At 34.1% G+C, this 13,708-nt stretch overlaps 2 protein-coding genes across 2 annotated transcripts; both read right to left on the bottom strand.

Annotated features, from left to right (window-relative positions):
- On the bottom strand, window positions 963-2,307 carry LOC109834780. Its single transcript, XM_020402799.1, has 3 exons — window positions 1,851-2,307; window positions 1,616-1,749; window positions 963-1,577 (listed from the first exon to the last, which is right to left on the bottom strand). The coding sequence occupies exons 1-3, from the start codon at window positions 2,305-2,307 to the stop codon at window positions 963-965; spliced, it is 1,206 nt and encodes a 401-aa protein (XP_020258388.1).
- LOC109824763 lies at window positions 4,957-6,342 on the bottom strand. The gene is made up of 2 exons (XM_020391408.1): window positions 5,829-6,342; window positions 4,957-5,736 (listed from the first exon to the last, which is right to left on the bottom strand). The coding sequence occupies exons 1-2, from the start codon at window positions 6,231-6,233 to the stop codon at window positions 5,119-5,121; spliced, it is 1,023 nt and encodes a 340-aa protein (XP_020246997.1). The 5' UTR covers window positions 6,234-6,342; the 3' UTR covers window positions 4,957-5,118.

The following is a 13,708-nucleotide window of genomic DNA, read 5'->3' as shown; positions in this document are numbered from 1 at the left end:
ATATATGCATGATAATGACCTTCTGATTAGCATCTTTTTCAGGTAACTCATATTCAATGGAGTCTCCGTTGAAACAAGAATATCCATATTCCTTCAAATTAAGCATAATCACACAGAAAGACCAATAATCCCATTTTTCAACATAATATCTTTTACTCGCACAGACTATTTATCATCAGTTGGATTTAATTAAACCTATTACATTTACCAGCGGTACAAGAAGATTATCGTAATCCACGCTTCAAAAATTAAACCTACTAATGAAAAAAAATGTTACATAAAATTGTATTATACGAATTCATACAGATTGCTACATGGAATCATTATATCAAGTATTGGACGGACTATATTGTCCTATTCCCTCTTAATATTCAATCTGCGAACAAATTACTATGACGAATGTGGGTACAAGAAAGAACTTTAATTGGCTCCAATTAACCCTCCTCTAATTATCTCCTCTCAACATGGGCTCTTCCATCAGCAACAACATTCTCACCTCCATTAGAGTCCCCAATTAATTGCAAGGATACAAAAGTAAAATCAAGATGGTCAATATTCTCTTCGTCGTACAAGGATACAGAAGTCTGTTCATCGTGCATGGCTACACTACCTACATAGCCTCATTGCCTCTATGCTTCATCGATGAATCCATGTTACAGAAATGATATGAATATACCAACAATTAGGCACCAAAAATGAAAAAAAGAAGGAAAAGAAAAAGAGAAAAAGCAACAAACATTCTACCTACAAATATATATTGAGATGAGAAAAAGAAAGTGTTATTAAGAAATAGCTGAAAATAAATAAGAATCATAGTCTTATTGTAAGCTCAATTCATATCAAAGTCCAACACGCATAATTGACAATAAATTAGTATCATTAAGTTTAAAATAAAATAATAAAATGCAATCTCAAAGAAGACTATCCATACTAGAAAAATAGATTAAATCGAGAACCATTTATTAAGGGGTGTCCATGTTTCTGAAACTAGCAGTTCCTCTCTGATCGTTGTCCAAAGTTGATCGCCTACCTATCCTCTCCAACACGTTAAGAATCCTCTTTCTCTGTATTGGTTCGGGCAATACCATAAAAGCCTTCGCTTCAACTTCATTCTTGTAGTATTCATCGAAAACCAGTTCAAGATCATCTATGGAAATATCTTGAAAACCAAAAACCTTATCAGCAAGAACCTCAACCCAAGTTCTCTCCTTCAAACCAACAATGGCAGTGGCTACCTTTCCCATTTCCTCCACAAGTTTCTCACCAATAATTATTTGGGAGTCCTTCCTTTTCTTCTTCTTTACTGGACGAGACGATTTACTGCTTACAGTTCCTGGCTTGATAAAAATGCTCGAAGGCTCCACTCCATTTAATTGTGATACACGAACTCCATCCATACCAAGATTATCTACAAGATCATCTTCGTCGATATTGATAGTTGGAATCTCTTTATCAATGTCAGGGTCATAACTTGTCTCTCTGAATTCTCCAGTAGCATGATCCTCCCCACAAATAATGCGAAGTTCTTCATATCTTGGAATTGGACAATTCAAATAAGGCTTGTATTTTGGATGTCTCAATTAACTTGGTGGACAAAATTAAGATATTAAAATACCTCGATAAGCTCAGCATATGTCGTAGTGTCAAGTGTAATCATCTTACTCTCTTCATCCCATCCGGCTCCACTAAGCTTTTTTGCTTCACAAATAAGTTTCCACTTGACTTTGAGGGTTCGGTTCGTAAGTGGTTCTCGACATTGTATGTAGTATAATTTTCTCCAAAGATAAAATTCACATGCTCAGCAGCCTTTTTTAAAGCAGGGGCTTTAAATGTCTTATACACTTTATAACCATTATTTGCAAGTTCTACCAAGCAAGAAATTAATGCCTCGATATGTGGAGGTTTCCATTTTTTGTTACTAGTTCCCTTTTTCCCTCCTGTCAGACTTTCTTTGTTCCCGGATGACTTTCGTTTCTTCCCTTCATTCGTATGTTTTCCATCTTTTGAAGGAGAATTAACCTCAATACTTGAAATTGAATTTTGTGTAGCATTATTCTGGGAGCTTTGTGATCGTGTGATTTGTTGGCTCAAATTTATGGGTGGGAATCCAATGGGAGTTCCACTAACATTAGCATTCATGAATTGTTGATTAGTCGAATCTCCAAGACAACCAAAAACATAAGCGTTTCCAAGAGCGTGTACTCCTTGAGAACGAGAGAAGTGTGGCGATTGTTGATCTAGTGTTGAAGTGACTTGAAAGTATCCAGTCCTGTTACCCCCGTATGCACACTTTTCTATATTCTCCATTGTCCTGTGATATTGTAAATATTCATAGAGACAACAAGAATAAACTTTACATTATGACAATTAGAAAGCAAAACTATAAAATTAAACATACATATATTGAAGCTCATCATAAAAAAGAATATATCAATAAAGAAATGTCAAAGATACAAAAAATTTGGTTTCTAGTAAGCTTGATAATAGGAAAAACAAAAAACAAACTTGTTTTCTTAATGATCTAGCATATATTGGTGGTATCAATTAAAACAATACAAAACACAAATACTAATCACCTAATCCAATTTCCACCTACACAAATACTAATTACCTAATCCAATTTCCACCTCATTACCTTCCTTATATCGAGCACAATATTCTATCCACATAGACTTTGCTATTTCATCTCTTTTCTTTAACCAAATAGCTTGTGCTTCTTTTTGTTCCCTTTTGCTTAAATTTAGCATGCTAACGTCAGATTCTTCATTAGCAAATTCACACTCTCTTTCATCAAAAACTACATCTTCTGTAATGTAACGATCATCTGGATCAACTATCATTATATAATTATGTAGAATGCAACATGCAATAACAATCTTGACATGTGTTTGAAATGGAAAATCAGGCCTACATGTTAGAATTTTGAAACGATTTTTCAAATTCTGTAATGTAACGATCATCTGGATCAACTATCATTATATAATTATGTAGAATGCAACATGCAATAACAATCTTGACCTGTGTTTGAAATGGAAAATCAGGCCTACATGTTAGAATTTTAAAACGATTTTTCAAAATTCCAAATGCGCTCTCTATCTTTGATCGAAGTGATGAGTGACGAAGATTAAAAAGCTCTCGATGGTTCAATGGTTCTCTACCGTCTTGCTCTTTAAGATGGTAGCGCACGCCACGATAAGGTGCAATAAAACCGGGCATTGTCGTATATCCAGCATCGCAGAGATAATATTTATCTACAATATTAACATGAAACCAAATTATTAAGTACTTCTTTTTAAACTAATTAAATTAATTTTGAATTTAGTTTATATTTTAGTACCTTTTATCAAACGCAATCCCTTTGGAGGAGGCATAGACAATGCATCCCTCAAAACTGTAAAGTCATTAGCGGAGCCTTCCCATCCAGCCATGACATAACAAAATAGCTTATTAGGTGTTACAACTCCAAGCACATTTTGTGTGGGACCATCTTTACGACCATGAAATCGAGCAACTATATTATCAGGGACAGACGCAGCAATGTGTGTTCCATTAATCATACCAATACAGTTCTGACCATTTAAACATAAATAACATATAAATTCGCCATTTTATATTACATATTACCTTAAGAAGGATAGATATAAATGATTGAAAAATAATCCACTTTACCTCAAACCAAGGGTACCAAGTTGATCTACAACGAATCTCATCAGATAACTCACCACTTGCTTGCTTCATTAGTAATGGTCTCAGTTTTAATATTGCCACGAGGACTAAATTGAAGTACCTACTAATAGTTTCGCCTGAACGTACGAAGTTTATACCAACAACCCTATTTTTTGCATTATGCCCTACTATGTGTAAAAACATAGCAACTTGCTCCTCGATGGAAACATATATGGTATCTTTAAGAAGTCTAGACTTTCGTAACATGCGAACAAGGTTAAAAAATGGACCTCTATCCATTCTTAAGTAGTCATATGTAAATGTTCTGCCGCCATAGAACAACCGGTAGATATAAGCATTTCTCAATGAATCTCTCAACTCGGTTGGTTCCCTAGGAGTTACTTCTCTTTTATTCTCAAACAACATAAAGTAAGCACACAATATACACACCACATATGCAGCAAAGCAACTTAGTGTAGCATCTCTAGCTTTTGAAGGTTCCATATTCTACATAAAACAAATAAAACAATGTTATAAAATCAAAAAGTCAGCGCATATGGTTATTATAAAAATTCGCCAATTTATTTCTCACATCAACAAAAAATTAGCTTGTGGTTGTTCCCTTGTGGTCAAGTAGTCAAGGGTTGTGGTACATGCCTATCATCAAGGTGTGTCAAGGTCAATCAATTATTCTTACGGCATGTAATCATTCAATAGAAATTTTTCAACATGGCAGGCAATCATTTCATTTATAAATTGCATCATGGATATACTGCAAATGCAAGGAAATATGTCCATTGACAAAAGTTCCAAGTCAACAAGACTATACAGTTGTTGCAAAATATAACATCTGGATCACTCGAGCAATAGTTTCCCAAGAGAACTTGGTAAGCATTAATTTATAATGCATCAAAATTTCAACAACTCATATTTTCTTTTCTACTAATAACCACTTAAAAGATGGCATAAAACATTAAAGAGGACTTTATAGTCTACTGAACTTATTCAGGCATCTAAAAGGTATAAATGTAGATGATGTTAAGAGAAGTAAAGGCAAAGGTGCATTTATCTTAGGAATCGAGACAAATAGGAAACTATTTCAAATTGCAAATATACATTAGCTGCAAAAACTAGAATGAACTTAAATTTACCAGATTGATATATGCATAATGTACACAGCTTGTCCCGTAATTCTGACAGATAGCACTTAAGTAAATACTAAAAGCAACAACATTCACGCAAAATATATTGAGCTAAGAAAAAGAAAGTGCTATTAAGAATTAGCTGAAATAAATAAGAATCATAGTCTTATTATAAGCTCAATTCATATCAAAGTCCAACACGCATAATTGACAATAAACTAGTATCATTAAGTTTAAAATAAAATAATAAAGTGCAATCTCTAAGAAGACTATCCATACTAGAAAAATAGTTTAAATCGATAACCATTTATTACGGGGTGTTATCCATGTTTCTGAAACTAGTAGTTCCTCTCTGAGCGTTGTCCAAAGTTGGTCGCCTACCTATCCTCTCCAACACGTTAAGAATCCTCTTTCTCTGTATTGGTTCGGGCAATACCAAAAAAGCCTTCGCTTCAACTTCATTCTTGTAGTATTCATCGAAAACCAGTTCAAGATCATCTATGGAAATATCTTGAAAACCAAAAACCTTATCAGCAAGAACCTCAACCCAAGTTCGCTCCTTCAAACCAACAATGGCAGTGGCTACCTTTCCCATTTCCTCCACAAGTTTCTCACCAATAATTATTTGGGAGTCCTCCCTTTTCTTCTTCTTTACTGGACGAGACGATTTACCGCTTACAGTTCCTGGCTTGATAAAAATGCTCGAAGGCTCCACTCCATTTAATTGTGATACACGAACTCCATCCATACCAAGATTATCTACAAGATCATCTTCGTCGATATTGATAGTTGGAATCTCTTTATCAATGTCAGGGTCATAACTTGTCTCTCTGAATTCTCCAGTAGCATGATCCTCCCCACAAATAATGCGAAGTTCTTCATATCTTGGAATTGGACAATTCAAATAAGGCTTGTATTTTGGATGTCTCTGTTTGTAAGAAAAATAGAGATTGTTAATGTGGTATATCAAAAAGAAAAATTTAAATTAACTTGGTGGACAAAATTAAGATATTAAAATACCTCGATAAGCTCAGCATATGTCGTAGTGTCAAGTGTAATCATCTTACTCTCTTCATCCCATCCGGCTCCACTAAGCTTTTTTGCTTCACAAATAAGTTTCCACTTGTCTTTGAGGGTTCGTAAGTGGTTCTCGACATTGTATGTAGTATAATTTTCTCCAAAGATAAAATTCACATGCTCAGCAGCCTTTTTGAAAGCAGGGGCTTTAAATGTCTTATACACTTTATAACCATTATTAGCAAGTTCTACCAAGCAAGAAATTAATGCCTCAATATGTGGAGGTTTCCATTTTTTGTTACTAGTTCCCTTTTTCCCTCCTGTCAGAGTTTCTTTGTTCCCGGATGACTTTCGTTTCTTCCCTTCATTCGTATGTTTTTCATCTTTTGAAGGAGAATTAACCTCCATACTTGAAATTGAATTTTGTGTAGCATTATTCTGGGAGCTTTCTGATCGTATGATTTGTTGGCTCAAATTTATGGGTGGGAACCCAATGGGAGTTCCACCAACATTAGCATTCATGAATTGTTGATTAGTCGAATCTCCAAGACAACCAAAAACATAAGCGTTTCCAAGAGCGTGTACTCCTTGAGAACGAGAGAAGTGTGGCGATTGTTGATCTAGTGTTGAAGTGACTTGAAAGTATCCAGTCCTGTTACCCCCGTATGCACACTTTTCTATATTCTCCATTGTCCTGTGATATTGTAAATATTCATAGAGACAACAAGAATAAACTTTACATTATGACAATTAGAAAGCAAAACTATAAAATTAAACATACATATATTGAAGCTCATCATAAAAAAGAATATATCAATAAAGAAATGTCAAAGATACAAAAAATTTGGTTTCTAGTAAGCTTGATAATAGGAAAAACAAAAAACAAACTTGTTTTCTTAATGATCTAGCATATATTGGTGGTATCAATTAAAACAATACAAAACACAAATACTAATCACCTAATCCAATTTCCACCTCATTCCCTTCCTTATATCGAGCGCAATATTCTGTCCACATAGACTTTGCTATTTCATCTCTTTTCTTTAACCAAATAGCTTGTGCTTCTTTCTGTTCCCTTTTGCTTAAATTTAGCATGCTAACGTCAGATTCTTCATTAGCAATTTCACTCTCTCTTTCATCAAAAACTACATCTTCTGTTATGTTCTTTCATCAAAAACTACATCTTCTGTAATGTAACGATCATCTGGATCAACTATCATTATATAATTATGTAGAATGCAACATGCAATAACAATCTTGACCTGTGTTTGAAATGGAAAATCAGGCCTACATGTTAGAACTTTAAAACGATTTTTTTAAAATTCCAAATACGCTCTCTATCTTTGATCGAAGTGATGAGTGACGAAGATTAAAAAGCTCTCGATGGTTCAATGGTTCTCTACCATCTTGCTCTTTAAGATGGTAGCGCACGCCACGATAAGGTGCAATGAAACCGGGCATTGTCGTATATCCAGCATCGCAGAGATAATATTTATCTACAATATTAACATGAAACCAAATTATTAACTACTTCTTTTTAAACTAATAAAATGTTTTATAATTTAGTTTACAAAAGTCATTAGCGGACCCTTCCCATCCAGCCATGACATAACAAAATAGCTTATTAGGTGTAACAACTCCAAGCACATTTTGTGTGGGACCATCTTTACGACCATGAAATCGAGCAACTATATTATCAGGGACAGACGCAGCAATGTGTGTTCCATCAATCATACCAATACAGTTCTGACCATTTAAACAAATGAAACATATAAATCCACCATTTTATATTACATATTACCTTAAGAAGTATAGATATAAATGATTGAAAAATAATCCACTTTACCTCAAACCAAGGGTACCAAGTTGATCTACAACGAATCTCATCAGATAACTCACCACTTGCTTGCTTCATTAGTAATGGTCTCAGTTTTAATATTACCACGAGGACTAAATTGAAGTACCTACTAATAGTTTCGCCTGAACGTACGAAGTTTATACCAACAACCCTATTTTTTGCATTATGCCCTACTATGTGTAAAAACATAGCAACTTGCTCCTCGATGGAAACATATATGGTATCTTTAAGAAGTCTAGACTTTCGTAACATGCGAACAAGGTTAAAAAATGGACCTCTATCCATTCTTAAGTAGTCATATGTAAATGTTCTGCCGCCATAGAACAACCGGTAGATATAAGCATTTCTCAATGAATCTCTCAACTCGGTTGGTTCCCTAGGAGTTACTTCTCTTTTATTCTCAAACAACATAAAGTAAGCACACACTATACACGCCACATATGCAGCAAAGCAACTTAGTGTAGCATCTCTAGCTTTTGAAGGTTCCATATTCTACATAAAACAAATAAAACAATGTTATAAAATCAAAAAGTCAGCGCATATGGTTATTATAAAAATTCGCCAATTTATTTCTCACTTCAAATGATGTCACAAATGAAAAGTAGTCCTCAAATTTCAGGCATCATCAGGTGCATTGAGTTATAGGAGCCTGGAAATATTTTTCAGTTGGAATTAATACCATATGACATTTATTTTCATATGACAAACCATAGAAATTGACGAAACAGCCTCAAAGGCTAGAGACCATTACTAATAGGAGCCTTGGAACCAATATGACAAACAGCAGAAACATAGTCTTCTAATTTGAAAGTAATAGGAGTCTTGTACCTCTTTCTATAACCAATATGTCATATGGAAATAAACTCTTTTAACTTTGAACCAATATGTCATATTGGTTTGTCAATTTCCAGGCATAAAAGAGTTTAATTCCAACTGAAATATAGGAGTCTTGTACCTCTTTCTATGGTCTGTCCATATGACAAACAGCCTTAAAGGCAAAAAAATTGGTTCCCTTGCGCAACTGATGAAAACGTCATGTGAAAGGAATTAATACCATATGACATTCTTTATTTTCTCAGCCTAATAACTTTGCAGGCTCATCTAATACCAAATATTTCACAAAATGACGAAGAATCACTTGAGACCTAAAATAATTTGAAAAAAATGTAATGAACAGGGAGACTAGATTGTAATTGATGATCTTGTGAACCTGATGAATTTGCAATTAAAAGTGTTGAAAGAGGCCAAGCGATAACTCTATATACGGAGCATATATTATTAATTTGTAGACGAAAAGAAGGAAAAAGAGTTAACTTTTTTTTTAAATATCAACCGGATTAACAATTGCATGTCATAGAATAAGAATATGTCTCGGAGGCAGCTCATATATTTGTACCAGATGACATTAATGATTATAGGTAACCATGAGAGAATTTGCATACAAAATAAACTTAAAAAAGAGAAAAGGTTTTAGATGAAACAATTAGAAATAGAACAATTAGCCAAAAACGGGGAATGTATTCATAATTTATGATTGAGAGCTTACAAAATTTGACAATTCATGATTTCGGTGTAGATAAGGAGTATACTTGAGTAAAATTTAGTGGAAAGATACATAACTGGTAACCAACATAAAAAAACCAAGCATTTGATCATGCGTAATCATCCAATGTTAAATACCTATCATTCCAACTATAGCTACATATGACGAGCAAAAATTTTGCAAAATAACCAGACATAAATATCACCAACAATTTTTTTTAAATAATCAAGAGTACCAAGAGAATGCACTCAATATTATCAAACTGAGCAACCCCTCTATCACCCAAAAACGCCTAATTTCGGCACAGATCACCACGAAAAAAGAGTTTCCAAGAGAAAGGTAGAGGCTTTTTGCAACAGCAATAACCTATCACAAAAATCCCCAACTAAACCCAAGGAACAAGCCAAAAATGAGAGAAAAATCCTTTAATTTCCATCATCATCACAAGATAGAACAAGTCAATTCAAGCTTTGAAAAAAAACTCAAGTGATTCTATCGTGTGAGGGTGTCGATTGCATGATAAAGTCGGAGGAAAGTGGGAAATGGTAACCCTAAACGATGAGTTTTCCCCAAAGAAAACCTTCAACACAAAAATAGATGGATTTCGTACTTCTTTATTTGGATTAATTGGCTTTCATATCCATTTCTCTCAGTTTTGGGATGGAAATCGGAGAGGGAAAAAAAAGGCTGAGCATGGAGGGGTTTTTTAGTTCAAATCTTTAATCTTTACATACCTTTTTGTTGAAGCCAAGAGGTACAGCGATGTAGAAGGATTCTTTTTTGCCGCGAAGACGGCGGGGACTAGAACCGCGAGTTTGAGGGAACCGCGAAGATGGAGAAGAGTCGGAACCGCGAAGAAGGAGAAGAGTCGGAACCGCGAAGAAGGAGAAGAGTCGGTTGGTTGTGAGGACATAGATAAGAAGGAAAAATATGATCACTTCCTAATTATTGTTTTGAGAATCGTTTTTTTCTAGTGGACCCCACCCAATATTCACTTCCGTTGTATTTCGGTGTCTTTGAAGACGTAAAAATATTAAGGAAATGAAGATGCCACGTAGATGCCACGTCATTATTTAAGGAAGTAGCGGAAGTTGATTTTCAAGAGAAACAAACATCTATTTTTGCTTAGGGCCTGTTCGTTTGCCTTAAAAAAATGGGAAATCAAAGAAATAGAAAACTATTTCTAAGAAAAATGAGTTTTTGAATTGTTTGGTTGGCTAAAAAAAAGGAAATCAAAGAAATGGAGATAAGATGAGATGAGTTGTCACATTATTATTGGATGATGTGAGTGATTTTTTAAGAAAACTAGTTTTGATGTTGTTCGGTTGGCGAAAAAAATAAGGAAATGAATTATAAGAAACCTATTTCCTGTAGTTTTGTTGTTTTCTTTTGTTTGGTTCATTTTTAAAAATAAGAAATGAAATGAGATGACATGAGTTGTCGTTGTATTATTGGGTGATGTGAAGAAAGATTAAGAAAAGTGTTTTCACAACTTTTTGGGATGAAAACAAAGAAATGAAATGTTAATGAGATGAGGTGAATTGTTATAATATTTTATTCGATGATGTGAGTGATTTGAAATGATGAAAAGAGATGAGTTGAGTGATGTTTGGATGAAAATAATATTTTATGAGATGTGATGGATGAGTTGTTAGATGAAAATAATATTTTATTAGATGTGGTGGATGAGTTGTTAGATGAAAATAATATTTTATTAGATGTGGTGGATGAGTGGTTAGATGAAAATAATATTTTATTAGATGATGTGGATGAGTTGTTGGATGAAAATAATATTTTATTGGATGTTGTGGGTGAGTTTTAGGGATGGAAATGGAAGAAATGGATTATTTTAAGATTTTCACCTTTTCCATTTCCATTTCTTGGTTTTTAGGAAATAAACGAACAGGCCCTTAGAAGTAACAGAAGTAGCCTCTACTTCCTCTACTTCTGCTTTTTCACAGTTACTTCCGTGCAAACAAATAGGCCGGGTGTTTGGCCACTTGAAAGTGAATTGAAATTGTGAGAGTCAATTTTTTTTTTTTTTGGGTACAAGTTTCATGTCCACGTCATCCTGCAAGTAAAAAATGATGTTTGTTTGCTAAAATAAATTATGGATGAAAATAGAAAAGTAAAGATGACGTGGCATAATCATTTCATTTATTTATTTATTTATTTAAAATAAGGTTATTAAATCCACAGCGACAAAGAGAAAAACGAGAAAAGCGCGCACGTACATATCCAGGAGTCCGATCAGACCCACAAATCAAAAGCCAGATTTCATTTAAAAAACCCCTTCAAACCCAAAAACTCTACAAAAACCCAATGAAAGTCCAAGATACATCAAGCCGTAAGAAAACAAGCCTGAAAGAACAAGAGGAAAATAAAGACAAAACTATTTTTGATAAGAACATGGGAAGCATAGACTCGAGATGAACACATCTTCAACTATCCAACTAATAGTACACAAGTATGTTGCCCCACAAAGAAAAAAAGTACCACTGGTATATTTCGGAATATCGTTGCGACAAAAATGACCAAAACCTGAGTATTAGGTACAAAACTTCAAACTTTAATCCGCATATTAACAAATTTCCCAAAATCCCATGCAAAGATCAGCGAAAAATTGCCCCATTCATAATAAATAAATTAAAATACCACACTTGACACGTGTTCCAAAGCATCATCAAACATATACGATAACATGGAAAGAGTCTTTTACCAAAGTCACTGTCTACCAACCTCTAAAGAAATTCCATAATAAGCTATGGGATAATAAACTTCTAAATGTTCTAGCTAGTACCAAACTAGTAAACATGCTAATTCAGATTTCGCCAGAGCCGCTCAAGTTCTTAAATAAAGTCGTCCACAATCTTCTTTTGTCTTGTCAGAGGCTTCGCAATAAATGTTAATGCTTTATTCTCACACTGTGCATAGTGATAAAAAACGATATCCAAGTCATCCTCGGCCGTGTCCCTCGATCGCCATGATTGCCGTATTAAGTTTAAGCCTCCAAATCTTTCGGGTGCAGTATTTTCGATTGACTTTGACCTGTACCGTTATTAGCAGTTTGCTCCTCAGTAGCACCCTCAGCAACATCAACTTCCTCAACCATTATCATCGAAGATCCGTTATCCACATCCTTGTTACCGAATTCACCAAGGTCTCCAAATGAATCATATATATTCCTTCTGAATGTTCCATTAGCAAATTCCTCCCACTTATGATCTTCATTTTGTCATAAAAAGGAATGGGACAATTAAGGTAACCTCTTCTAGATTCATGTGCCTCAAAGCAATATATAACTGGAAAAATATACAAACTAAAAACATGAGAAAATTCTTAATAGGGACAAATTGAAAACTATAAATAATTAACAACCCTTAAGCTAGATGGACATAGAATGCATATTGGATATACAAGCACACAAGCAAAGACAATTAACTTCTCCTATGTCAACAGTTGTTCCAGAATTGGGATATTCGTACAACATTCATTTTATAAAATGTGAAAAAAAAAAATCTCAACTATTCCTATATTGTAATTTAATAATCTTGCTGTAAAAAGGAATATAATAATATAAAATCCAATTTAAAAAGTTAGAAAATTCATGCCTGATCGGGAGCAGTCGTGATGTCACTGCCCTAGAAGATTAAGGACCCGCCTATCGTCCTGGCGCAATTTGTCCCCTCTCCCCTAACGGTAAAAACCCCCGGAATCGGCCGGCCTCTGCACTCGGGCGTGAGTCACAGAGCTTATGCTCAGACGAAAAACGGTTGCCCAAAAAATGAATATAAATATGTAGCCGAAATTTCTTGGAGGAATAAGAGTAGAGAAAGAAGAGAGCTTAGAAGATGTTCTTCTCTTCGTTGGTGTACTTTGTTGACCCTATAGTTTTGATGATGATTTGTCAAACAATTTATAGCTAATATATTCTCTAGTTTTGTGTTTATGTTTCTCTTTACAGGTATTTCAACACACGTCAATCAAGCGTTAAAGATTCAAGTTCATATGTGTGGATTTACCTAGGTATAAGTTTAGTTTACTTACATATATTGTATGATTAGATCTAAGCTCAATATATGTACACTTAACACGATTTTTTGACGTTTTCTATCATATAAATGATTTTTCATCAAACGTTGTTACAATATCTTATATCTCATGTTTACAGCTCTTTCATAATTCATTATATACATATAATACATGCATAATATATATATACATATTTACAAGCCTTATGTTAATTTTCATGTTCACGAAAAACAGGTTTTCTGAACACTTTTCAAAAATAGGGAGTTTTCACAAACGAAAATTGATTTTCCAAAAACTCCTTTTCAAACATGTTTATTTCATCATTTAGAAACTTTTCCTAAAGTTTCACTATTCTTGGAATTGATTTGATATTTTTAATGAATTTTCAAAATAGCCCAAAAACCTGTCATATGAAATATATCAGATTCCGGTCGACCAGCGCGGTCGACC

Source organism: Asparagus officinalis, chromosome 1 (assembly GCF_001876935.1).
Source record: "Asparagus officinalis chromosome 1, Aspof.V1, whole genome shotgun sequence".
In the NCBI taxonomy this organism is placed as follows: Eukaryota; Viridiplantae; Streptophyta; class Magnoliopsida; order Asparagales; family Asparagaceae; genus Asparagus; species Asparagus officinalis.
The sequence above is the reverse complement of the archived record's forward strand: the minus strand, read 5'-3'. Positions and strand labels throughout refer to the sequence as shown.

Bases quoted from the DNA above. Each gene is read 5' to 3' on its own strand.
- LOC109834780 (XM_020402799.1), bottom strand. From the start codon at position 2,307: ATGGAGAATATAGAAAAGTGTGCATACGGGGGTAACAGGACTGGATAC. The intron at 1,750-1,850 runs GTTATAAAGTGT...TACAATGTCGAG, and splicing joins GGTAGAACTTGCAAATAATG to AACCACTTACGAACCGAACC. The intron at 1,578-1,615 runs GTATTTTAATAT...CCAAGTTAATTG, and splicing joins CATATGCTGAGCTTATCGAG to AGACATCCAAAATACAAGCC.
- LOC109824763 (XM_020391408.1), bottom strand. From the start codon at position 6,233: ATGGAGGTTAATTCTCCTTCAAAAGATGAAAAACATACGAATGAAGGG. The intron at 5,737-5,828 runs GTATTTTAATAT...TCTTACAAACAG, and splicing joins CATATGCTGAGCTTATCGAG to AGACATCCAAAATACAAGCC.